Source organism: Symphalangus syndactylus, chromosome 23 (assembly GCF_028878055.3).
Source record: "Symphalangus syndactylus isolate Jambi chromosome 23, NHGRI_mSymSyn1-v2.1_pri, whole genome shotgun sequence".
In the NCBI taxonomy this organism is placed as follows: Eukaryota; Metazoa; Chordata; class Mammalia; order Primates; family Hylobatidae; genus Symphalangus; species Symphalangus syndactylus.
This window is the reverse complement of record NC_072445.2, coordinates 69,043,460-69,071,186: the sequence shown is the minus strand read 5'-3', so window position 1 is coordinate 69,071,186 and position 27,727 is coordinate 69,043,460. Positions and strand designations below refer to the sequence as shown.

The following is a 27,727-nucleotide window of genomic DNA, read 5'->3' as shown; positions in this document are numbered from 1 at the left end:
GAGCAAGCAATTATAGGCCATTTAACTTAACATCATTTACAGAAAAATATTAGGAAAAGTTTGCGGGGGGTGGGGAGGACAACTCCACAAGCATATGGTAATTTGATCAGAAACAGCCACATGTTTTTACGGGAGGAAGGTGTTGTTTTAACTAGCTTGTTGGACTTCTTTGAAGTTATTGCTTTCTTAGTTCTAGGTTTTAACCCATGATTTTTCCCTGATATCTATAAAGATTAGGAATAAATATCAGATATCTAAGTAAATAAAACAAAAACCAATCACTACTGAGGAGATTAAAAATACAATGGGAAGAAAAATGAATGTGAAAGACAAACAGTGTAGCGGGGAAAAAAAAGGAGTAAACATCAGTTAGTAGAGTTTAAGCCAAGATATTTTCATGAAAAATACTTGATTTGGGTCTGTGAATGTGTCCCTTTATCCCATTTCCTAAGACGCTCTGCAGAAAAAAAAGGGACTTTTTGTTTGTTTGACTGAAAAAATCTCTTTGCTTTTTTTTTCTTTGGTTTTGCTTTTTTAGTGGATTGAGCATTTGATGTGGTTAAAAATTGGGCACATTAGGATGACTACTTCATTAATCCTTCCTTTGTGAATTTTTAAGTTAAAAATTCTCAAATAAGAAGAAGACATATTTGTGGTTATTTTATATATATTAATAGGTCAATAGTAGTTTTCTCATATTTACACAGTATTTCTGTACTACTGAGTAGCTCCTGAACTTTCAGAAAGAGGATCAGGAAGGGTGAAAACCAAGAAAAAAATGAGCATTTTAAAAAGTGCTTAACAATGTTCACTAGAAGCTTCAAGTATGTTTCCTTATCTATTTTTGGCTGGTTAGTCTGCACAATTCACTAATAATGTTGTTCTACTTCTCCAAAGATTCTGGACTCCAGGAACTGCTATCATGTCTTTTTTGTTTTTTTTTTTTGAGATGGAGTCTCACTCTGTCGCCCAGGCTGGAGTGCAGTGGTGTGATCTTGGCTCACTGCAAGCTCCACCTCCCAGGTTCCCGCCATTCTCCTGCCTCAGCCTCCCCAGTAGCTGCGACTACAGGTGCCTGCCACCATGCCCGGCTAATTATTATTATTTTTTTTTGTATTTGTAGTAGAGACGGGGTTTCCCCATATTAGCCAGGAAGGTCTCGATCTCCTGACCTTGTGATCTGCCCGCCTCAGCCTCCCAAAATGCTGGGATTACAGGTGTGAGTCACCGCACCCGGCCGAACTGCTATCATTTCTACATTTGCAATCTCCACAAGGGTGGGGACTGTATCTGTTTTGTTCGTCATTGTACTCCTAGGGTCTAGCACAGTGTTTGATAAATATTTAGTAAATGAATGAATGGTTGAGAACAACATCAATATTGGATATTTACTCTGCGCCAGACACTGTACTAATAAGTACTTTGCATAACTGACTGTTAATTCTCCAATAATTCTTTGAAAGAAGTCCTATTATTAATCTTATTTTTAAAAATGAGGGAACAGAGGCACTGAGAAGTTAAGGAACTTGCCTAAGGTCACACAGCTAGTAATCAATAGGTTTCAAATTCAGGCAGTTTGGCCAACAGGCCCACATTGGAGCATAACACCACTTTCTCTCTAAGAATGAACACACAGTGCAATAAATCTGTGTGTCAATGTATGTATGTGTAGAAAATTATACACAAGACAGGGGTCTTAAGTGGCACGGAACTGAAGTACTAACGTTATCATCAACAAATACCAGCATTCAGGAGTGCTGGAAAATTTAAAGTCTAATTTCCAGGATGAGGCTCTCTGTGGTAACAAACCTCTGTAGGCAGAGTACCAAAAAATGTTGCTCAATTGAGCTTTAATTGGATGCTAGAGTCCTTAGTCCAGAACAAACACTTTGAAAACTTCACACTGGTACAGAAGCGATATTTAAGGTTTTGAGGCACTAAATCAATGAGGAAAAAAAAATTACCAGCACATGTGGAACTACGCCCTCTATGGAATCACTGGTGGCCTCTTTCAAGCTAGCACCTGCCTTTGCTGAGCAAAGGGCCATTTTTGAGACCATTCTCAGTCTTATTCAAAACACAATATAAAGCTCTATTTCCCTTTAGTCTTGCTGTAGGATGTCAGTGTTCTGAGACCTGATGTGTCCTCACCACTTTTTTTTTTTCAAATTTTCTTTATGGCATTTTTTTTTCCTATCAGTCATTCTGAAATGATTCTAAGAAGGCATAGTTATTGGTTTGAATGTCCCTCTGTGCAGAAGATCTTGGGGGATAGATGACCTAAGCTGATCAGTGAAAGCACTTTTATAGACTATAAGAAGAATAAGAAGAAGCCTTTGGCATGTGCAGGATGGACTGAGACCCTGAGAGGGAAAGATTCAGTTTAGATGTGAGAGAATTCCACATCTACGCTAAGTTGAATGTGGACAAACCTCAGAGAAGCTTGGTGCTTTTCAGGACTCATACAAAATGGCTCTAGACCATTGGCTGTTGGGACCTCACGCCTAACTGAAAGCTTATTTACAATGTAATCTCCAGTTCTGGTTACCTTTCAACTGGAAGAATATTCTCACCCCTGAGGCAACTCAACAGGAGGCTGTCAAGTTGATCCAAGTTTTAGGAAAACTTGTTGTTCTGAGGAATGAGGTTAAAAGTTTAGTCTCACCATACAAGAAAAGCTTACCCAGTGGAATATTAAGTTGAAGTGGAGTGAACGAAATTAATGCAGGCTAGAGGCTTAGAAAGATAAAATGTAGTTCAAGATTCAAAATTGGACAGTAAAGGGAAGCTCAGGAGAGAGCCAAATCAGTGGAAAAATAAAGCAAGCATATGAAATCAGACACCACTCTTATACTCAAAGAATGCTAGTGTCAACAGAGCTGCAGAACAGGTATGATGATAGCATTTGAATGAACAAAAGAAACGGGAGGGATGCGGCGTCGGTCACGGCAGGAAAGGGGGTCGATGCAGATTCAAGAACAGTCTTGTTAGTCTGAGGGTCCTTTTCCTGTTCAGTGAATTCTTTTGTTCTGTGTCCTTATCAATCCCACACCTTGTCTAAGTAGGAATGACAGACAAGCCATTCTTAATGACTTCCTAGCTTTTGAAACTATTTTGGTGTCAGAGAGGGAAAGAGCCACATTTAAGTTGTAAAAATTGAGGTTTCTGTTGGCTTAGTAAATTTCCTTCTCTGAGATGACCACTTTTGATTGTAGATACAGAAACGCATTTGCGTAAATATGCGATCTGTGCAATGTTCCAGAAAATTGACATCTCTGTCGCACCTCATCAGGCCAGAGAGTCAAATGGCAGCACAGCTCAGGGCTCCGGCCGGCAGTCCTTGCTATGTCAGCACAGCGTGGCTGGCATCTTCCTCCCTGAGGGCCAGTATACATCCTCTCCTAGGCACACCCACTCTCCACTAGCACCGGGAACAATGGTTCACTGTGTCAGAGCCCCGGCCACACCCTGTGCCCGGACAATGCAGAACTCCACAGCCCTACCTCTCCCAAGCACTGGTTACTTCCTTTCCTTTTTATTTCCTCCTGTGTATAGGGTGCATGAAATACAGTTTTCTCCTGTCTGAAGCAGGACATTTTAAAGAGTGGTAAATGATGACCGATTCACTTTCAGTCTCTCCTCACTGGGGTTTTCCTAACCTCTCCAAGGTCGTACAACACATAGGAATTTGGTTCAGAACATAGGGAAAATGGTTTCAAAAAAATTCAATTTTCACAGTTAATGTTCACTAGGTAACACATATGAACGTTTCTCTCCAGAGACGATGCTTTCTATTGTCTTTAGGTCTATTTCAGCCATCACAGCAAGCTTAATAATTAATAATAACAGCAAGCAATTATTAAATTAATAATAACAGTTATAATTATTACTATAATAACAGGCAGCTTTATAAATTTAGGAAAGGAGGATGTTATGTTCTAACAACCATTTTTTAACACAGGAACTTCTGTATTTAGAAATTCACCCATCCATCTAGCAATCAGTCAGTATTTATTAAGTACCTACCTTGTTATAGTCTAGTCTAAGATTTTTTTTTTTTTTTAAGACGGAGTTTCACCCTTGTTGTCCAGGCTGGAGTGCAATGGCGTGTGATCTCAGCTCACTGCAACCTCTGCCTCCTGGGTTCAAGTGATTCTCCTGCCTCAGGCTCCCGAGTAGCAGGGATTACATGCATGTGCTACCATGTCCGGCTAATTTTGTATTTTTAGTAGAGATGGGGTTTGACCATGTTGGTGAGGCTGGTCTTGAACTCCTGACCTCAGGTGATCTGCCTGCCTCTGCCTCCCAAAGTGCTGGGATTACAGGCGTGAGCCACCGTGCCTGGCCTTAAGATATTTTTTAAAAGTCCCTATCCTCAAAGAGTTCACAATTTGGTAAAGACAGAAAGACATGTAAACAAATTATTATAGTGAGTTATAATAGGTACTATAATAATGTATAGCATATAATGCGGATACAAAGAAATGAGTGGGAAGGAATTTCAGCAGTACTGATGTATTGGCCAGAAAAGGCTTTATGGACAGGGTGGTACCTGACCTGAGTCTTAAAAAAAGCAGGGGAGACCATTTATGGTATAGTGTGCAAGTGTGTACTTGTATATGAGTACACAGACACAGCCATAGACACAGCTGGAGAGGCCCCAGATGTCCTGCAGGTCTGGGAGGGCATTGTTAAGTCAGGCATCCTGTAGATTATCAGGGACCAGCCATTAGAATAGGAGACCAACATGAGGAGATCTGCTTGTGATGTGAAATTTCCATTTCTGAAATCAATGATTTCTTTTGGTGGGTTTAACTCTTGTTTTCCTTTATAGAGCAATGAAGTTTGTGGTGAGAACGATAATCTCGAATTGAATTCACTGTGTTCTCATTTTGGAAATGCATGCTGAAGGATGCCAGGGAACTGAACTGACAGCTCCAAAGGCTGGCAGCAGGCATTCCATGAGCGCATTTTCCCAGCCAGCCAGCCAAATGTGGCCACGCACTGGGTGGCCAGAGAGTCCTTACCACTTCAGTTGGCCGGTAGTACTTGAGATCCACGGTCACGTGAACTTTGCCGGTCTCTTTACATCTGCCCACTTCATTTTCATTCTTTCCTTCCCACCTGTAAAGAAGATAAACACTGAATCAGCTCCTAATTGCTTGGGAACATTTGGCCATGCTGTAGCACCTTCAGATGCCCCAGCCCTCTCCCTGCAGGAGCGCTTAAGCTCATTAACCACAGCAGCACAGGCTGATGCTCAACTTGATTATTAAAGCAACGGGGCCTTTCAAAAACTTTCTAGAACTGTTTTGCAAGGGCAGAGTTTTTTTTCTTTTCAAGAAAATCATGATGAATTCAGAAGTGAGACTTTAGAAATGAACAGATTAGCCAGAAAATAAAATTGGTCAACTTTCAGGGATTTCAAAGATTTTGTTTTTCTCTAGACCATTCTTGGTCAATTATATTATAAATTAATTAATAATTAATAGAAATTAATTAATGTCTTTTGTCTTCTTTTTTTTTCTTTCTTTTGTAGTTTTAGGGATATTCAGTGTTAATTCAACGCATTCCATTTGGGAATAAGTTTCGTAACCTAATTAACCATTCAATGCATCCCTGGATCACATACAAGTTCTCCTGCTCTCCCCAGTCAATGGTGGGCCCCCTTAATAAGTCTCAGATGATTAAACCTCCAAAAAGTACAGAACTAATTGTTTGTTTCCTGCTGAGAGAGGGTATATCAATATTACTTTCCTATAACCTCCTCTGACCTAGCTAGGATACTGTTTGCACACAAGTTTGTCCTTTGCTGAACATCCACGGTTGACAGCAGTAAGGATCCCAGGAGCGACTCCTCAAGTCCACACTATGCAGGATGAGCTCATATGCTTCGAGATTACCTTCTCGCTAAAATTCTACTTACCCATTTTATGTTCTCATTTTTTATAAATCAAGCCACTTGCTTAATGGTAACGTCTGGATGTCTATAATACTATAGAATTTGGGTTATTTATTTTTACATATGAACTTTTTGCAAAGAAAGAAGAGAAATTAACAAGTATGACATGTTTGACTTTACTGTTTATCCTTAGAACCGGTTTGCATTATGAGCTGGAGATGAATCCTATGGACACAGGACAATTCTGTGTGCTCTCGGGGTCAGTCACCATGGGGAAGACAAAATTAGTTACTTGACTATGTAAGCCACAGGCACCACTGAAAATGAACATTAAATGTTGATCCCAGTTATATTTTGGAATAGATTGAGAATTAAAGACATAAACTGGCCTCATAAGCCTTATTTCTGATGAATCACCTGAATGTTCTGTCAAATCACTTCTTGGTAGCAAAGGGGAAATATTTCACTGTTGGAGGAATAATCAGTTTGTTAGTGTGCTGAATTTACCAGTGGACTCAAGGCAAATATGAAAATTGTCCTGTAACACAGAGAATTATATAGCACAGTATGCTGAATAATATACAACTGCACAACTGGTCATTTCCCCATGACTTTTATATTAATTAATTAACACAAAAAGGGATGTTTGGTAATTTGTTTTCATTTCTTTCTTAATGTTGATTAGATCAATTTGGCAGGTCATATCGGGTCTAAGAATTTCAAAGCAAGGGAATTGGTAGGCAGGATCAGAGCTAAGTTTTTGGAAAATTCACCGGGAAATGGTAAGTGGATGTTTTGGAGCATGGAGATTGAAAGTGTTTTAAAACATAACCTAAAGGAATGATGACCCTCATACATCTCCTGTGGATAAAGACCAATTCTTAGCTAATATACACAGGAAGGGAAGACAATTGGTTGTCATGATTTTTTTTTTAAAATAATTATCTAATTCTAAAGTTAATTGTTTAAGTAGAACCTTTTAAAAAAATTTTGGTTAAGCTTTCAGTAGATGAAAATATATTTGTATTTCACAGGCATGTTTTATCTATTTTTGCTCACATTTCGTACTTCGCAAAGAGAAACAAGTTCAGCAGATACTTGCGTGATAGTATCTCCAACCAGGTCAAAGGGTTAACAGAAATACCATTTACAATTTTGCTGACTGGTTTTTCATTTGTAGCTGGCCACGCTGACTTATGTGCACATCAATATTCCACTGTTCTTCCACTGGTAAATCTCAAATGCCACAAACATGAGAACTGGTGATTCAGATTTATAATTCAGTTTTTAAAAAATCACACACAAACACACACACATATTTAAATCGACAAAACCTTGGTAAAGACTTGGAGAGCTTTTCTTGATTTAGGAGGGAGCGTGTGAGTCAGGAGACTGAGGCTGTGCCTGAGGGGTCTTTAGACTTTAGTGGGGTCTATAAACTGTTTCTGTGAAGAGCCAGACAGTAAACACTTAAAGCTTCACAGATCACATATAGTCTGTTACATACTTTTCCTTTCTCCTCCTTCTTTTTCTGTTTATTCTTCGTCCTCTTATTTTTTCTTCCTCATTATTTTCTTCTTTTTTTAAATCACCCTTTAAGACTGTAAAACCCGTCCTTACCTCCAGGACAGTTAAAAAAAAAAACAAAACACCAAAAACAAAACAAAAAGGTCCTCAGCTGGGATTTGGCCCACAGGCCCCAGTTGCCCACTCCTGCTTTGGCTGATCAGGTTAGTGGTATCGCCTCACCCTCAGCTGAAGGAAAGCATTTAATTCCTGTTTATAGCAGCGGCCTGCATGGGTAGACTGCTTGAATTTTAGTGTACTACTGATTCTCTTTGATTGCTTTGCTGGTCATAGACTCACATTTGGGATTTGTAACACTAGCTGAAATGGGAAAAGGCTGAAGGAGAAACACTCCCTCTCTGAGGGGTTTATTAAATACAGCCTGAAAGTCAGACCTGGGTCTGGTGCTACTTTGGCGCTCAACAGGCACCAGCTCCCTTGCACGACTTTCTTGCCACTGTCTGAACGCTGTCTGCCGGACTTCCATCTTGCAAATGCTGTCTACGGTCAAAACAGTCTCTAAGGGCATGGCAATGCCCTGTACAATTGATATAGCTACACTGAATAAGCAAATATAATCAGGAAATGGCTCAAAGCTGAATTGAGTTGGCAAAAACCACTTTCTAATTTGCACCAGGTCTGAATGAGGGCAGTAAGGAAAAGTTTCGGCCAAGTGCCAAAAAACATTCAGTTACAACAATACATGAAACATTTGTATTAACAAGTAAAAGGTAACAGCTAACATGTCCTAACAAGTGATGTTATGACTCAAAGCAGGGCTGCATTGTTAATGAAATGACGGTGGCTTGACAGAGAGGAGAGGATTCGGTTAATTAACAAGAATTACTACCCACTAATTTAGATCAACAGCTCACCAAGCAGGGATCCTGTATAATTCAATTTTTAAAATAAATTGTTGGCTCCTAATAAGCGTTAAATAGCAATAGAAAGCACTGAAGAATAACAGAATCAAGGACAGTAAGGCAAGATAAAGCGCTATGAAAATCTACTCAACTTGGCATTCCTTTGAAGGAACAACAAAAGCAAAGTCAGCCACATGAGTCAAGTTTGGGGCTATGAGACCTAAGTCGGTGGGTGGGGGGAGGGGGGGCGGAAAAACACACTCCTTGCAGTGAGCATGAGTCAAGTTTGGGGACTATTAGACCTAAGTGGGGCGGGGGCAACAGACACCTCGTAGTGACCCAAATATCATAAAAGCGCTCAGGGATTATTCTGAAGAAAGGCTATTTAATTAGGGTATGGAAGTAGGAAGCTGCAGGAGCTAAAATGTAGTCAGTGCCATAAGGCAGGCCTGGAGGAAGCATTAGCTTCTGGATGAAGACGGTGGTTTTCACACACTTTTGCTCCTTCCGCAGACCCCTTTCAAAAAAGGAATAAACTCACATGAGCTAAGAGTGCAGGAAAGAGATGTGAGAAACCAAATTCTGGAAGCTGGAAAGCAGATGGATGAGTGTTAAAGGACTTAGCAGAAGTCCTAGAAAAGTCTTCTAAACCAACAGTGGGAGAGCTGAGAATGGCCCCAATTTACACTTGCAGAAGTTCCCAAATGCTCAGGAAGTGAGGCCTGATTGCAAATCTCCGTAGGCAGCAGTCTGGGGCCTGATTCCCTCCCCGATTCCGCACTGCTTGGCCACTCAACTGCCTCACCTTCCCTGAGGTAGAAGGTGGCTGGACTGAAGGCTATAGGCTCAGTGAATAGTGGGTCACCATGCTGAAGACAGAGGAAATTAGGTGATCGTATGCATGGCGAATCCTGAGACCCATCATCCAGCTCTCTGTGGGCTGGCAGTCAGGCCTATTTCCTTCCAATGAGGACACTGGGGAGGCTCCTCTGGGCATCAGAGATTCTCCAACTAAAAGGCCCTGTCAATTCCTCTTACAATAAAATAGCCACAAGCGCCAACTATGCTCTCAAAACTCACAAGTAGCTTTTTAGGCCCCCCACTTTTAAAGAAGCAGAAAACCAACTATTATGAGACAGGAAATATATAAGGAAAATCACATATATGAAAAATAGAAATCAAAACAAACAAACTGAAAAAAAGCAACTTGGGGGAAATAGAACAAGCAGGGGGAGGAGAATTAGAAACAAAATAAGACATACAAGAAAATCCCCACATATACTACCTTTGATATCCTCAGACAGAGAGATCAGGAAAGATATCAAACAAACAAGAACAGGATGCTACATAAAAAGAAACAATATGAAACACAGGATTTTAGAAGTTGAAAACAAAACATAGAAATTCATAATCCAAGAGAAGATTTTAAACATACAATTAAGGAAATCTCCCAGAAAGTAGAGCAAAAAGGTGTAGATATGAAAAATCAGAAGAAGGAAGATAAGAACATTAGAGTGCCTCAGGGCAGTCAGTATAGCAGGATTTCCAGAAAGAGAGTACAGAAAAAATGGAGCAGAGCAAACAACTCTCTCAAAATAAGTCAAGAATATTGATCAAAGCAGAGAGGCACATGCATTTCCACACCGAAAGGGTGTCCCCCAATAATGAATGGGTCTAGACCCACCTCACATCAAGCTCCACACCACTGGGACCAAGAGAAGGTCTGAAGCACTTTCCAGAGGGGACAGATGGGACTGGGAGTCAGAATGGCTCTTGGTTTCCCATGGTGATACTGCAAACTAATAGGCAATGGAGTAACACCTTCAAAGTTCTGAAGGAAAATTATTTCCAATCTAGAAATATATACCAGCAACATTATTAATTTTGAGATTGGACTGAAGATATTTTCAGGTATATTTTGTCACAAAGTATTTGTTTCCCATGCATCCTTCTCAGGAAACTACGATTTTGCTTTACCAAACCAAGTAGTCTTGAATAAGATGTCAGGAAATAAGGGCTCAGTGCAGGATAGCAGCTAAGAGAGCCCCCCAGAGGAGCACGAAGTGACACAGCAGGGTTTGACCTTCTGGCCAGTCCACACGGGGTCAGGTCAAAAGCTCTAGGCCTGCCTCGGGAAGATGTGATTGACAGCCCAACCAGAGTTTGAGAGCCTGGAGAGGTGATTTGCACAGCTGGAGCAGAGTATGGGGTAAAGTTAGTGATAAGTACATAGAAAATGAATAGAACAGAGAAAGAAGGCATCTGTTAGCTCTACAGTAAACAAATGACAATTGTACATAGAAGATAAAATACGCCGGGCATGGTGGCTCACGCCTGTAATCCCAGCACTTTGGGAGACCAAGGCATGTGGATCACAAGGTCGGGAGTTCAAGACCATCCTGGCCAACATGGTGAAACCCTGTCTCTACTAAAAATACAAAAAATGAGCCAGGCGTGGTGGCGGGTGCCTGTAGTTCCAGCTAGTTGGGAGGCTGAGGCAGAAGAATCACTTGAACCCGGGAGGCGGAGACTACAGTGAGCCCAGATTGTACCACTGCACTCTAGCCTGGTGACAGAGCGAGGCTCCGTCTCAATAAATAAATAAATAAAAATAAAAAAAGATAAAATAAATGTGGTTTACTGGAATGCATAGCATTCATCAGTCATGGTAATGTAACATTAAATATTGACTTGACTTCAAAATTAAAATATAACAATTGAGTATTAAGAGAATGGAGGGATGGGTCAAGGGGAGAAAGAGAGAGCAAAACTCTTGTTTTGAATAAGAGGAGGCCAACAGATAAGGCCTAGAGGGGAAAAATCAACAACGACATGTTATTTGGAAACATGGAGATAAGTGCCAAAATAATTGTAACACAGTACAATAGAATTTCCAGAAACAAGTAATTATCTTTAAATAAGACAGTGTACCACAGCAGAGCAACAAACATTTCTGTATGTCAGAAAGGGCCCACAGAGCACCGCAAACAGCAGAGCACAGAACATTCCCCAGCAGATGGGCCTAGCCAGGGAACCACGGAAATGGGCAGGGGGGAAGCAGAGGGTAGGAGACAGCAGGGGTTTGTGAGAACTCCTGTAGAACGATTCGAGGACTAGGGTGCTGGGGTAACTGGACAAAAACATCTAATAAAGAAGGGAAAAAAGAATTATAAATGTGAGCTTTGCAAGTAGCAGAGTGTGAATGACTAACCCTCTCCCCGCAGGCCCCTCTATGTTGCAGAGAAAGCGAGACTGGGAGGAAGAAGACGGGCCTCAGCACACCCCAGCCTGAGCTCTGCCCCAGGGATGGGTATTCTGTCGCACCAGCTCTGCTACAGACCCAGCACTTCCTTACAGGACTCCCCTGTCACCCTGCCTCTGGATGGGGAGGGGATGACATCTTTGGCGCCATCAACATTCCAGATCCCGCATCACCATAGAAGCCACTAACAGGGTGGGCAGATGACAGCTGCAGAGAAGATGGAGCAGGCAGCCCTGGGAAGAGGCAGGCCAAGGTGAAGTACGCGACCTCAGCAGCCCAGGGAGGAGGGCGGTGAGCACTGCCAAACTGTGATGATGGACAGATGTCAGGAGGATGCAGGGACTCAAGCAGGGCCCTAGGCACATCAGAGAAAGCTACCTGCATAGGGTGTTGGGAGCTGAATGGATGGGGGGAGGCTGTGTGTGGAGGTGGCTCCTTGATGCCTTTTGGCAGAACAGGGGGAGAGAGAGGCCAGGCAGTGACTGGAGGGACCCCGATCCTGAAGGGGCATCTGTAAAAGATGGGAGGGAGCCTCCAAGGAGGGCCAGAGGCCAGATGCAGTGGCTCACGCCTGTAATCCCAGTATTTTGGGAAGCCAAGGCAGGTGGATCACTTGAGGCCAAGAGCTTGAGACCAGCCGGGGCAACATGGTGAAACCATGTTAGGTCTCTAAACACAAAAATTAGCTGGGCATGGTGGTGTGCACCTGTTGTCCCAACTACTTGGGAGGCAGAGGTGGGAGGATCGCTTGAACCTGGGAGGCAGAGGTTGCAGTGAGCTGAGATCGTGCTACTGCACTCTAGCCAGGGTGACAGAGTGAGACTCTGTCTTAAAAACAAAACAAAAAAAGGGGGCCAGGGCTGAGTGGGGAGGCTGAGCCGCAGCCTGAGCCTCTTGAGCAGGCAGAAGGGCTGAGGCCATAGGCCAGGAGGAGGCAGTCTTCCAATGGGCATCAGGCGACCTGCTAGTGGGACAGGGGAAACGAGGGCGGGTGCCATTTTTATGCTTGGGAACCACTGTTTTAATCACAGAGCCACTCTAACATTTAAAATACAGCACTAGTGTAAACAGTGAGCCCTGGATCTATGAGAACCTCAGCTGTGTATGGCCTCTTGCATTGCTACTGAAATGGAGGCTGGTTAGCCTCCATCCATGCCTAGAATTCTTCAATTTTATTTATGATAATTATTCTAAGTAAGGGGCTTCTGGCAGTATTAAGCCCAGCTGTTATGTTGTAGTTAAGGAATAACCATCTACAACAAAAAATGTGAAATTTAAATCCATTATACAGCTGTTCATGTAGAAGGTACTTCTTAAGATTAACGCCTACATCTATTCTGTGATTTCTCTATCATGGGGCCCTTATGAATGTTACTTGCTGAATTCATACACCAAGAGGCAGGCAAGTAGCATCATCTGCAGTGCATAAATGGAGGAACACAAATTTACAGGGCTGAACAATTTACAGATGGCACACGGGGAAGGGGTGCTGGAGCCAAGACTGCCAAGCCAGGCTTCTGGGCTGCCCCACCCTGGGCCCAGACAACACCTGTTTCACATGGTCTGAGCCGAAAAGGTGTGGTACCCTCTCAAAAGGGCATGGCCATTTTTGTGGGGAAGCTTCCTCACACATTAATTTCAGTAAGAGTGGTCAGCTGGTCAATACTTCCCTTGCTTTCTTCTTTTTAGCAGTAGGACTGAGAAATTACTTAATAGCGAGGCTCTCCTCTCAAACAGTCTTTTCTTATGCTTCATCCCTAGGGAGTCAGGCTAGGAAGATGAATTCAACGGAAAAAGGCTTGTGAGGTGGTGCCTACTGAGGGTAGCTGAAGAGATCAAATAATAATAATGATAACAAAAAGACAAGACCAGAGATGGCTCTCCTCGGCTGTGAAAATGACAGTGAATGGATCTTCTGACGCAGAGCTAGCATTTCAACGAGCCTCAGCGTGTCCACGCTACCTCGCACAGCTCATTAAATGTGCTCTAGCTGCCTGCTTCATTTATATTTACCCAACTGGGGCATATTAGCCACCCCCAGTGGATAAGGATGGAGCTTCTGCTGTATGGGGGAAAGCAAAACTTACGGAGGCTTCCTGCAGGGCCACAGTAAGTAGGCAGTGCCAAAACAACCAGTGCCCAAGTACCCCCAGAGCCGCTGCCACTGTTCTGGGCTATCTGCATCTGTACTTCTTTCACATACACAACTGCGTCTATCCATCTCCTTCCTCCCACCCCACAGATCTTCACCAAGCACCCACTAGGTGCCAGCCAGTAAGCTAAGCCAGTTGCTAAGGACACGGGTATGTGGAAGCTAGACATGTCTCTGTCCTTAAGGAGCCTGCAGTCTAAGGCCACCAGTGAGGGAATGATGGCAGAGAGCCAGGGTGCTGTCAGAGCCAGAGGTAGGCACCTAGCACAGACTAGGTGGAGGGAGGGTGTTGGTCAGAGGGAGGATGCCTAAGCTAAGACCTGAAGAATGAGTGGGAAGCGGCCAGGAGAAGCAGACGGAACCGTAGGAGCAGGCATTTGACGAGCCCAGTGTGGCCAGGATGGTCCACCCTCGTCCATCAGCTCACCCAGCACCCACACACGACGCACTAGCTCCTGCCTCCACGCCTTTTCTCATGCCATTTCACCCACCTGGAATGTCTTCCTCCTTCCTATCACCCGTATCTCCCTATCTGGACAAGGGCCAGCTTACATCTAACTTTCTGTAGACATAACTCCAATCATGATTGTGAGGCTATTACTTCAGTATTGATAAAATAAATTTGCACAATGTCTTCATATTTGCATAGATATTTGTAAATAATGTGTTCTTATTAATTGACATCCAATTAGAGTCTATATTTCTCCAGGGCGAGGAAATCCCTTTCAATTCTCTTTGATTAGTTTGGCATTGAGAGGAAATTAGATGAGCAAATAACACATTTATAGAGCATCTAAGAGGTGTGAGGTACTGTGCTAGCTGTTTAGGTACTTATGAAGGCAGCAGTTATTTTGAGGATCTAACAGACCCTTAGTTAAGAATGAAAATGGGTCCGCGACCTAGTGAATTGCATCAACTGCCTATGAAATGAAATGAGGGTTGCCTCAGATCCACAGCCCAGCATGACATCAGGGCTCAAATTAGATCTTGCAGGTGCCGATAATTCAAAAGTCTGTTGCTCCAGCAAAGGCACCACAACATCAACTTATGTTGTAGTATTTTGTTTTCTAAGGGTTAAAAATCTAAGCATCTTAGAAGTTCAGAAATATAAATGATAGTAGGATTCAGATTTCCAGGAGGGAGGTAGAGAGACAGCGAGGAAGAAAGCGAGAGGAAAAAGAGAAGGAGACCTCATTTAAATGGTAACTTGAAGCTTATATGAAAAGTCCTACCTCTTTCTGATGACTAAATATCATGTGAATACTCTTGAAGGCGTGAGCCCCTTTAGAGTCTCTCCAGAACGTTCTCATGGTACTCTACGCAGGTTTTCTCAGCATGACTGCTTTTTCTAGCTCTGATGGGGATTTTGAGTGACGATGAATGAAGGTGAGTTATATTTCCATCACTCAGTGTCACAGATTTTACTCAACCTGGTCATAGCATGGACATCAAAAGAAGCTTCGGCAAGCTGCTGAGATGGGAGTTAAATCTATCTCAGGGATCAAAGATGGCTGGTCTAAACAGCACATTGAAAGGTTAGGGAATGATACAGAGCTGCAGTGAGTTTCCTTCTCCTGACTTTGCCCCTACATAGAACCCTTAGAAGTACGGCTCATCACATGAGAGTTCTGTTCATCACCAACAACTGACTGAGTGGAGGGACGTGCTCTCCCACAGTGAGTCTGACAGTCCCAAGCTCTGCAAATTCCCGAGGAATGCATTACAGTAGCTACATTGGCCACAGGATCCACCCCATGGAACCTGCTGCCAGGCCTTCCTTCTCAGGAGCTGTCTTCAAGATCAGCCTCCAGAGGCTTCAGCGCAGGACCCAGGGTCCAGAAATCCCATCCATCAGGAAACAGTGTCAAATGAAGGGAGCAAGGTGCGTGAGCACAAAACAGCTTGTTACCTCTGCCAGGAGGACTTTAGAAATGGGTTTCTTTTCTGATGTATAACAATGTTGCCCTTGTTACTTTCACTGAAAATGTAAATTCAGTATCACAGATTATAACAACCATTTCCATATCTGAAACGTTACCCACCCCCCACAACGACAACAAGCAGCAGATGTTGATTCTCACCTGGTTGTAGGGTACTCTTACAACCCTCTTCTCAAAATTTAACAAGATTTATGACAGAAAATTAGTCAAGACAAGTATTTGCCTGTTTGGATTATCCTCCTATCATTTTAATTGTAGGAGAAAAGTGTTTCCTTTTCACCCTACATACTTAGTGGTAAGTTGATGCGAAAGGAAAAACAACACAGCACTAAAAAGAGCCCCAACAATGCAATGTGCTCCAAACACACACACACACACACACACACACCACACACACCACACATACAGATACACACACATACACACACCACACCAGAAACACACACATACACATGGAGATACACATACACATGGAGATACACATACACACACACCACACACACACACACAGATACACATACACACACACACCACACACATACACACACACCACACACACATACACACACCACACACATACACATACACACCACACACACACCACACACATACACACCACACACATACACACAGATACACACATACACATACATACACACACGCCAAACACACACACACCACACACATACACACACCACACACACACAACCACACACCCATACACACAGATACACATACACACATACACACACACATACACATACACGCACACACACACACAGACACACACACACAGACGCTATCGAAAGAAAGCAGTTGTCATAAGGCTGCCTTTCTCAGTACAAATGACTGTGTAAGAATTTAAAACGTTACCTTACATTTTATCAGGACTGCATGTGGTACTGATCTGCTTCCCCCAATATCTTCTACTAACCCAAACTCAAATTAATGTGCTATTTTCTAATAAATGCAAAACAAAAATTATTCAAATTACTCAAGTGATGTCAAAGACTTCAAGAGGAAATATCTGTGTGGATTCTAAATATACAGATGGCAACACGTGTCAAGCCTTTTCGGAGAACATTACAACGGATAAATTTTAAAAACGATAACAAAAATGAGAAGAGACAGCAGATCTTAGAAGAGCAAAGTGAGAATGTTCCAGATGCTGACTGGTGTGTCTGATACGGTGTAGCCTCATGTAATATGAGGCGAGCACACAAAGCACAACAGGTGGAATCTGAGCGAGCAGAAAGCTTTCTAGCTTAATTAATGGCAACGCTAACGAGACTAGAGAGCTGGGCTGTCCTTCACCCTCTACATCTGGCTGTTCACCAAATCCCGCTGATTCTAAGGCTCAAATCAGTCGCTCCTCTCCCTCTCCATGTTCTCGGCTGAATGCAGATCCTCCTCATCCTTAGCTGGACAGCTCCAACAGGCCTCTAGGGAGGAGCATGGTGGCTTCCCTCAAGCTGTCCCCACCATGTGAGAGGGAATAATGCTAACCATGAAATCTGTGGAAATCAGGGTGACAGTGGGCGTTTCTGGGAGGACTTTCTGGATAAGCTGGCTTTTGGGATATCCACTTGTGCTTAATCATTTACAGAGCACCCTCAGCTGTTGAGAGCACTGAGGATAACCTGGGAATGAGACGATGCCCACAGTCATGAAGACCTAGGTCTGTGTTCACTGCAAATATCCTATCACAAGGTTTTTTTTGACAGCATATGAACAAGAAGGATAAAAAGTGCACATAAAGAAAAGAGGGGCATCTTGGGTCGCAAAATTCTCATTTCAGACCCTGGCTCTGCTACTCCCTGGCTGTGTGACCTGGGGAGAGCACTGAACTGCATTGTGCCTCAGTTTCCTTTTCAGTGCAATAGTGCCCCAGCCCTGGAAATTAAACAGAGTCGGGGCGTGGCTCCTGGCATGCTTCCAGGCTCGCCCTAACCACTCCCTGCGTGCCGCCGCGAGCATGGGCTGTCTCTATCTTGGAGCACATTCTGCTGTTCTTCTGCAATAGCATCCTGCTAGAGGGGAAGACCCTGCTCCCCCACATTCAAACAGTGTACTTTCAGTGGGGCTGCTCATCCCAGAATCCTCACACCCTGAAAACAGGCCAAGGCCTGGGATCCAGTCCCACACTGGCTACAGTGACAGGTCTAGGGATAACTGCAGGACCTACACAAGGCCAGCCACAGTCCTTCCTCAGGATTTTTCTAAGTGGATTGTTCTTAAAGGTTCTGTTCCTCTTTTGACTGTGTGAGGCTGTGTCCCCAGAAAGGCAGTCTAGACTGCCCTCTGCCATGGGGAGCAGCTGAGGGATGGAGGCGACATCCCAGGGGCACTGGAGCCAAGAAGCAGATGGGCCCTGAAGGAGCACCAGGTACCTAAGGCTACTCTGAGTTCAGTTTCAGTTCCTGAAAAACAAAAGAACTCTGACTGCCGGAAAAATCCATTCACTTTTCTCCCTTTCCTAATATATTACTAAATACTTTCACTATGCTTAAGCCTTCATTAGCATAGATACTTCACACATTTAAAAAATAATTCATGCGTATCATCCTTCACAACTTTTGGAGCATAACAGGACACTCCTAATAATAAAATGTCACGTTCGATTCCTATAGAGAACATAAACAAAAGTGCACATATTTTTTTAAAGAATAAGATGTTATGCTTACATCTTATTTTTATCATTAAACTTGTTTAAGTATAATCTGTGTTATTCACATATACAATATAAATTTGGTAAAATATGTTTGAGAGTTATTAAAAAAGTAATTAATGAGAGTGGCAGATATTAATTTCTGCTAAACTATACATTTTAATTAAAATTTTTGGGCCGGGTGCAGTGGCTCATGCCTGTAATCTCAGCACTTTGGGAGGCCGAGGTGGGTGGATCACTTGAGGTCAGGAGTTTGAGACCAGCCTGGCCAATATAGCAAAACCCCGTCTCTACTAAAAATACAAAAATTAGATGGGCGTGGTGGTGCATGCCTGTAATCCCAGCTACTTGGGAGGCTGAGGCAGGAGAATCACTGGAACCCAGGAGGTGGAGGTTGTAGTGAGCCAAGATCGTGCCACTGCACTCCAGCCTGGGCGACAGAGACTCTGTCTCAAAAAAAAAAAAAAAAAAAAAAGGAGGGTTACTTAGAAGCAACATAAATTTTATATTTGAAAGGTATTAAAAAAACCTCAATTCCAAACATAATCAATCCAACAATGCATTTTTAAGTCCACAAAAGAATAAGGCCAATTTTCTTGAAAAATGAGGTATCTTCTTTAAAAAATAAAATAGAAGGCCAAAAGAATCAACATAACCAAATTACACTTCAAAGATTATTTTATATCTTCTTGCTTCTTAACTTTATGCTATTTTCCAACTCCCCATATTATATGTAAAATTTGAAAAAGATCTTATTTTTGCCTTCTCATTTTTAATTTTCTACAATTAATGTCATTAGTTTCCTGAACAAAGTTTTTATGCAAAACAAATTTATTTAACTTTTGGCCATGAATTGTCAATATTTTTTCATAAAATTGGAAGTATATTGAGACAAAATGTTCACAAAATAATTGGGCAGTATCTCTTTTTCTGAATGTTCTTGTTTTTAAAATTTTAACTGACACATTATAATTGTACACATTTATGGGGTACATTTTGATATTGTGACACATGTATATGTTGTATAATGATCCATTCAGGGTAGTTAGTGTATCTATCAGCTCATGCACATATTTCTTTCTGGTGACAACATTAAAAATTCTCTCTTCTAGCTATTTTGACATATATAATAGGTATTGTTAACCTTAGTCACCCTATTGTACAACAGAAGACCAGAGCTTATTTCTCCTATCTTATTGTTACTTGTACCCATTTACCATTCTCTCCCCAGCCTCTTTCCACCCCTTCCTTCCTCAGCTTCTGGTAAGCACCGTTCTACTCTCTGCTTCTCTATCATCTTTCTTTAGATTTCACAGGAGTGATATCATTAAGTACTTGTCATTCTGTGTCTGGCTTATTTCACATAACATGATGAAAGAAATTTGGAAAACTTTCCAAATTTCCAAAATTTTCCACATTTCTTTCATCTTTCTTTTAAGATGCTTTTGGCCAAGCATGGTGGTTCATGCTTGCAATCCCAGCACTTTGGGACACCGAGGAGGGCGGATCACCTGAGGTCAGGAGTTCAAGACTAGCCTGGTCAACACGCTGAAACCCCGTCTCTACTAAGAATACAAAAATTAGCTGGGCATGGTGGCACATGCCTGTAATCCCAGCTACTTGGGAGGCTGAGGCAGGAGAATTGCTTGAACCCAGGAGGCAGATGTTGCAGTGAGCCAAGATTGCATCACTGCACTCCAGCCTGAGCAACAGAGCAAGACTCTGTCTCCAAAAAAAAAAAAAAAAAAAAAAAAGGTGCTTATATTGAGATAAAACATTTAAAACTTAAAAAACAATAATAAAATAGTATTTAAAAATAAATAAAAACATCTTTTTTGTTTGTTTGTTTGTTTTGAGACACAGTCTTGCTCTTTCACCCAGGCTGGAATGCAATGGCGTGATCTCAGCTCACTGCAATCTCCGCCTCCCGGGTTCAAGCAATTCTCCTGCCTCAGCCTCCTGAGTAGCTGGGATTACAGGCGCGCACCACCATGCCCGGCTGATTTTTGTAGTTTTAGTAGAGACGGGGTTTCACCATGTTGGTCAGGCTCGTCTTGAACACCTGACCTCCTGATCCTCCCGTCTCGGCTTCCCAAAGCGCTGGGATTACAGGTGTGAACCGCCGCGCCTGGCCAAAAACGTCTTAAAAGAATGATGAAAGAAATGTGGAAAAACTTGATTTAGACGCTGACCAACATTTGACAAATAACACAAGTAGGGCTGGATGCAGAGCAGAGCAAAGGCCCAACTCCACACTGAAACTTTCTGTATTGCTCTTCAGGGGAGTGAAGAGGGAAGATGGCAGCGAGAACTGAGGCTTCAGCAAGCTCAGGTGCAGACCTGCCAGGGAGCTAGAAGTGGTCAGTTCTCAGGTATACTTACACAATGGTTTTTCCAATGTGCAAGAATGACTTCTCGACAAATTCCCGGACACTGTGGACCTCCCCAGTAGCTATAACGAAGTCCTCTGGCTCATCATTCTGCAACATCAACCACATAGCCTAGAGGGAAAGAGAGGCAAGTTCATTTTGAAGTCACACTCAGTGGTCACACGTTGTTTTCCAGTGCACATAATCAGATATGGACATGGACAGCTGGCACATGAGCATGAATTTCATACCATATTCTAATCATAACAGCAATGGTCCCAGGTTTTACTGAGCATTGGAATAATATGAGGAACATCTCGGTGTGGATGCCAGGGCTGCAGCCGCAGAGCGGTGGGCTCAGAGGCCGGGAGATCATCTCTCAGAATATCTATCCTTAACATCCCAGGTGATTCTCCTGCTGCAGGTCCTCAGACCACAACATAGAGGAACATGATGTGAAGCAGTGTCTGTGGCAAATAACCTTTCTATAGTATTATTTAAAAAACAGCAGTTCTAAAAGCACTGTCTAATTTTTCTTCGTATCATAGATAGTAGGCAAGGATTTTAAAGACAGATATTTGTCCTCAAAAGTAGAACTTAATTTTTGAACAATAAAGTTGAGAAGGTACTAGTCAAAAAACAAAATAAGTGCGAATCATTAATGGAGAGTACTACTATTATAAAAAAGCTGTCTGAGAGGCAATGAAAACATTTATGCCAGAGGTAATGGGTTCATAAGGCAGCATTTCAAGGCCAGGGGCTCAACTTCCACATCAAAATGGATGTCTAGACAGGTTCACTTTCTCAGTAGGAGCCAGGAGTCTGGGGCAAAAATGCCACTGCATGTCCAAGGCACAGACTGGTGGCACCAGCACAGCCCGGCTCCCCGTGGTTAGCTTTTATCAACAGCAGATAGGCCTGGAGTTCCTGTATCTTGCAATTGCACCTCAAAGATTTTTTTTTATTATTATACCTTAAGTTTTAGGGTACATGTGCACAACATGCAGGTTAGTTACATATGTATACATGTGCCATGTTGGTGTGCTGCACCCATTAACTCATCATTTAGCATTAGGTATATCTCCTAATGCTATCCCTCCCCCCTCCCCACACCCCACAACAGGCCCCGGTGTGTTAACACAGATAAGAGATGCAGATTTAAAAAAAATTAAGTGAAGCAGGAATTCAACAGGAATATGTCTCTTCAAAAAAGGTTGAAGCAAAAGAAAAAAAAAAAATCTCTATTTTTTCATCACTTCCACCCACTTCTCAAAATAAAATAGGTAAAAACAATAAGGACTTAATTATAACACAGCTTCCAATGATATGTGCATTGAACTCTTGTTCCAGCAAAATTTAAACAAAATTGTTTTGGTTTGCGTCTCCCTAAGTTGTTCCTTCATAAGCCGAAAACAAGAAGTTGCTAAAATCAATGAGCCTGCCTATTTTCTCTTAGAAAATGCCACCAAAAAAGTTTAATTTCCTTTTTATTCACTTGAATTTGTAGAAACCTTCCAAAAAATAAAATTTAAAACAATTTATCGTTTACCTGAAGTCATTTCCTGTGTATGTTTTTGTATTTTTGGTCTATTACAAGATGGTTTTAAATCGTATGGAAGACAAGATTTTGGGCTATTTTACATGCCTTGGAGATGTGGCATGCTGGTTGGGACAATGGTAATAGTTTCAAGTCAGTGATATTCTAAAGTAACTGACAGATGAAATTGTCTTGGTGAGAAGACATATTTGTTCACATTAATGGAATACCTGCAATTTCATTTTGCCTTAAGAAATCATGGTTGGTGAACTTAGCCACAACACTTTTTAAATGTTATACTACCACTACTACTACTACTAATAAAGCATGAGCTTTTAAAAGGCATGAAATACAAGTTGTTCACTGTTTTGGGATCGTCCACGCAAGCAGATGGAGTCTACAATGACTTGGTAGCTCCCTGAACGCTGTTAAACCCTGGGGGCTGAGGAGAGCAACGAGATCTGAAGTGCAGCCCAGGCCCGGCACCGTTTGTCAAGAAGTTCCCCAAGGTGTCTTTTTGAAAGCGGCACCAAGGCCTGTGTGCACGAGGAGAGGCCTCGTGAGCAGCTGCTCCTTGAAGGTCTGTGCCTTCAAGTGAAATTCCCGCGGCCTGGAACGCCCTGTCTCCTCATCTGTCTGGGAATGCTGACCTCTCTCTAGGTCCCGGACCAGGGTCCCAAGTCTAGCCATTGGAATGAATTCCACTGCACACAGTATGGTGGCTTCACTGGGATGGGGCCTGCCCTTTGGCCCCCTTCCCAACTAAGCTGAGCCTCCCACTTCACCCAAGTGGGCGCAGGAGTGTACCCGTGGACACACACAGAGGCACACGTGCACACACACACACAGAAACTTATTTTGGCTTTTGCCAAAATACCTTCAGAATTTTTAGGAAAAGTTAAATTATGCTTATGGCTAGAATTCCTATCTGAACATTCTTCTGCGGGATTAGATGTAAGGGAATAAATACACTTTAGTGTGTTTGACTCAAATTTCCATTCTAAAAATAACATTTCAAATAGGTCTTTCAGGACCACTCAGCTTATTTTACTTCTTTAGAAACAGTCCGCTGTGTTAGAATGGTCTCAAAAAAGTCCTATTTTTAGTCATGTGAAAGAAGGCAAGGGCGTGCTAAAAATGTAAGGAGAAAATATGACCGTTGGTTAACGGTGGATCACTTTAAACACCGGCCCGGGTCCCCTGGTGCTTGTTTTGTTCCCGGCAGGAATCTGGGGATCAGTCAAGGCCTCTCCTTTCACTAGAGCAAGAGCCAAGAATCTGCTCTTTTCTTCTCCATCAGACTATCTGTGGCCTTTGACCTATCAATTTCTAGGCATTTCCTCTGAAGTTCATATTGTACCAGACTCCAGTCTGGGAATGAGAAGAGAAAGGATATACAACTCCAGATTTATTTGTTATTACTGAATAGTTTACTGGTTTCAACAGAGGGATAGGGCTTTGTTTAAATTTCCACTGAGCGTAATTAATGGTTATTGACTGGTAAATGAAGAACAGGTGACACTCTGGATTAGAAGATAAATGATCCTGTGTTCTGGTGTGATAATGGGTTAGTAATTCACCACAAAGCCGAGGCTGAGTGCATCCCGTCGTAATGCTAGATCATGTCCAGGAGACAAAGGCCCCTGTGTGAGAAGGACGCAGCCATCCGCCTCCTTATACAGCTGCACACGTTGATGTGCTCCATTTATTCTCTGATGGATGGCACAACTGAGGCAAAAGTTCACCCGTTCTCACCTTCCTGTTCACATGCTGGACCACATGACCCATGACACGGCCAGGCCACACTCTGTGATCAAATCGCCACCCAGCTTTGGCTTCTGACTAGAGGAACAGTGTTGAGGTTACATGTTTTAGAGGTCAGTCTTCTCTCTTTGTCTCTCAAGGAATGGAGGAGGAAAAAGACAGTCTTCCTGCATTCTTTTGGTGTCCTTTGAGGATGTGACTGACTTGTCCACTTCCTCAAACACTTATTTACTTTCAGTCCTGACCTGATTACCACTGCACAGGAAAAAAATCTCCTGTTTTTTAATCCATCTCACAGAGAAGAAAGCAAATCAGTTAAGGAATGTGCCAGGGCTTCAGATTCTTTAACATAAAAATGTCCCTTAATTGCCAAAAAAACAGTGCCGTTTTCAAATCATGTCTTGCATTCATTTTGCTTTTAAGCAAATGAAGTTTAAGGGAAATCTGACTCCATACCATTGACTTTTGATGGCCAAGTCAAGATGGGTATAAATATTACTTAAATTTGGACATGTACTCTTCTGTAACTATATAATTAATCTATCTGTTCTACAAATCCAATTTGGGGAAGTAAAAATAAAACTTTAATTTTATTTATTTATTTATTTATTTATTTATTGAGACAGAATCTTGCTCTGTCGCCCAGGCTGGAGTACAGTGGCACAATCTCGGCTCACTGCAAGCTCCGCCTCCCGGGTTCAAGCGATTCTCCTGCCTCGGCCTCCCGAGTAGCTGGGATTACAGTCGTGCGCCACCACACCCGGCTAATTTTTGTATTTTTAGTAGAGACGGGGTTTCGCCATGTTGGTCAGGCTGGTCTTGAACTCCTGACCTTGTGATCTGCTGGTCTCGGCCTCCCAAAGTGCTGAGATTACAGGCGTGAGCCACTGCTCCCGGCCTAATAAAAATACCCCTCTCTCACAGTCTCCCATTTGGTAATTTGAGGGGTGGATGTGGAAGTGGTTTGGGAGGCGCAGGAAGGGCCACTCCCCTGCTTGGGAAGCTGCCAGCTCTGGTGGCTGTTCAGAGCTGGACCAATGAAGGAAAACACTCAAAGTGCATCACCACAGCCGACTGACTACACCTGATTCCGTGCACGCCTTCTGTGGTGGGACGTGTGTTTGTCTTAAAAGTCTGGATTCTACAATTGCTTCCACCTCGACGTTAACCTCCAGTTCAGTCTCCAAGCCACAAACACTTATTAACTGAGCTGGCATCCATGAATAACAAGATTTGTTAATGAAGGTTATGTTTAACTATGTCTATTTGACTGTTACTTTTTCACCCTGGTGCTTTTGTGCTTTACGTGCTACTGTCACAAAAACCTTAAAACTACACACACACACACACACACACACACACACACACACACTTATGTATGTATACGCATTTCAGGGGAGAACATGTATGAAATAACTCTAATAAAAATCATGGAAATTTGAACAAATGGAAATTAAAGTTCCAGAGAAAGGATGCCCAGTGTGTACCCATTCATATGCATTTCATCTCTAAACATTATTTAGTAGCTGTTTTCATGATGGCAGCCTGGTATTTAGTTTGAGTCAGGACCTCCAGTAGTTTTGTGGTCAGCCAGGCCTTATTCTTTGTGGAATCCACATAGGTAGGTCTTAGGTCTTTGGGTTAGTTTTAATTAATAAAACTATACTAATAAAAACAAACAGTATAAAACTGAAGTCTGGCCTTATGGCTATGTCTATTTTCTTCCTGGGCAAAAACACTGTGTCACACGGATTCCTTAGATTAAGGGACTTTTAGACATTTTAAGGATACGATGTTACTGAACAGAAAAAAAAAAGATAATAAATTAATAAAAGGACCAAAAATAAAAGAACACAACCCAGAAAGCCACATACCTCTTGCTTCTTTCTTTGCTAACATATTATTCTATATCAACACCATATGTACTGAAAGAGGCAATGTCAAAATTTGTTTTGCCCTTTATCTTTTACCTCTAGCCAGGAATACACAGCTAAAAACTCCAGGTTGGGGTTAATGTTTCTCTTCCCTAGAAACAATATAAAATCGAACAGCTCCTAGTCTTGTGTTAATCATTCTGAATCAGTTTTCTAGGATATTATCTGTTCTTTCAATTTGCAGATTCTAGTTATATATTTATTTCTTCTATTTACCTGTGAATATATCTTATCTCTTCTATTCCATTTCTTTTTCATGCACACCAATTATGCATATATCTCTTTTGTTCTATCTTTTACATATATCACCTCCGAGCTAATCATTTTTGGGTTTTGTTTCATATTAATTATATGATTTCCTCCAGCCTGTTCACCTGATTGTTTTAGTAAACTTTATTTTATATTTTGTTGGTAATATGGTTTCAATTGCCGTAAGGGTTTTTTTCTCTTCCATACTTTTCCTGTTTACTACCAGGTTGCTTTTTATTTTTTTGTGACTTTATTTAAGCCAGGGGACAGACAACTGTTTTCTTATAGAGCCAGATAGTAAGTATTTTAGGTTTGTGAACCACATGGTCTCTGTTTCTCTGCTGTTGTAGCACAAAACAGCCATGGACAAAATGGAATCAAAAGGGTATGACTGCGTTCCAATAAAACAGTTACAAGGCCCAGGGACTATGACTTGCCCACCTTTGCTTTCAGCAAACTTAATAAAAATATGTTGCCTGTAATTTCTTTGACTCTACAGAGAATAATTACCCAAGCTCCAGCTGCTAATTTTTTTGAATGATACCCCTTATGATATGCACAATGCATCTGTTTTGCTTATGTTCCTTTTCTTCTTCTTGCAATCCTTTCCCCACTCACACTCAAGCATAGATTCTGGGGTAGTGCCTTTCTACTTATTATTATACTTGAACAAGGCTGGCTGTTCGCTGAAGAATCTTAGGAGGGGGAACATGAAAGTACACTGAGGACAGCCTGTAGCTTTAATTCAGGCTTCTCTGAAAGCCCTCTACCAACCTCATTGCACGCTTTGCCCCAGGACATGGCTGCCACAATTTCTCAAGATTTTGCTGGTAAGTGTGATAAGTGGAAAGAAGCCCATGAATTGTAGGGCTGCCCTAGTGCTATCTGGTGATGTTTGCTTTCACTTTGCCTTCACTCCAGATCACAATCTGCAGTGTTCCTTGGCTAGGTTATGCCAGCGACAATAAAATTGACTTCTGGCTGGGTGTGGTGGCTCACACCTGCAATCTTAGCACTTTGGGAGGCTGAGGCAGGTGGATATCTTGAGGTGAGGAGTTTAAGACCAGCCTGGCCAACACGGCAAAACCCCATCTCTACAAAAAATACAAAACTTGGCTGGGCTTGGTGGAGGCAGGGGCACCTGTAATCCCAGCCACTTGGGAGGCTGAGGCACAAAAATCACTTGAACCCTGGAGGCAGAGGTGGCAGTGAGCTGAGATTGTGCCACTGCACTCCAGCATGGGTGACAGAGACTTTATCTCAAAAAAAAAAAAAAAAAAATTAAACATAAAAAAAAGAAATTGTCTTCTCCTTCAGCAACACCTTCTTGCCACTGTGTAGTGTACAAGTGGGTATCTATGAGGATATTTTCCACTTCTAATAGGTAATATTTTACGGGTTTTTTAGGACTGAAGTTATTTTGCATAAAATTCACAACCTATGTGTATAGTTCCTAACATCTGCTCTAAATTTTCTTCAAATTTCATGGTATCTGTCTCAAATACTTTTTCATTTTTTTTG

At 42.2% G+C, this 27,727-nt stretch overlaps 1 protein-coding gene across 3 annotated transcripts in view; it reads right to left on the bottom strand.

The window, feature by feature from the left end:
* The window catches only part of GMDS (GDP-mannose 4,6-dehydratase), a 629,847-nt gene that overhangs the window by 94,776 nt on the left and 507,344 nt on the right, over nucleotides 1-27,727 (bottom strand). For 2 of the 3 annotated variants that reach the window (XM_055263596.2, XM_055263597.2), the window contains exons 8-9: nucleotides 20,736-20,854; nucleotides 5,028-5,124 (exon numbers count right to left, since the gene is read on the bottom strand). In XM_055263596.2, the coding sequence (XP_055119571.1) occupies nucleotides 5,028-5,124; nucleotides 20,736-20,854 (216 nt within the window). Of the gene's footprint in view, nucleotides 1-3,859; nucleotides 5,125-20,735; nucleotides 20,855-27,727 lie in introns of those variants that run through there. The other variant, XM_055263598.2, reaches the window with a different exon arrangement.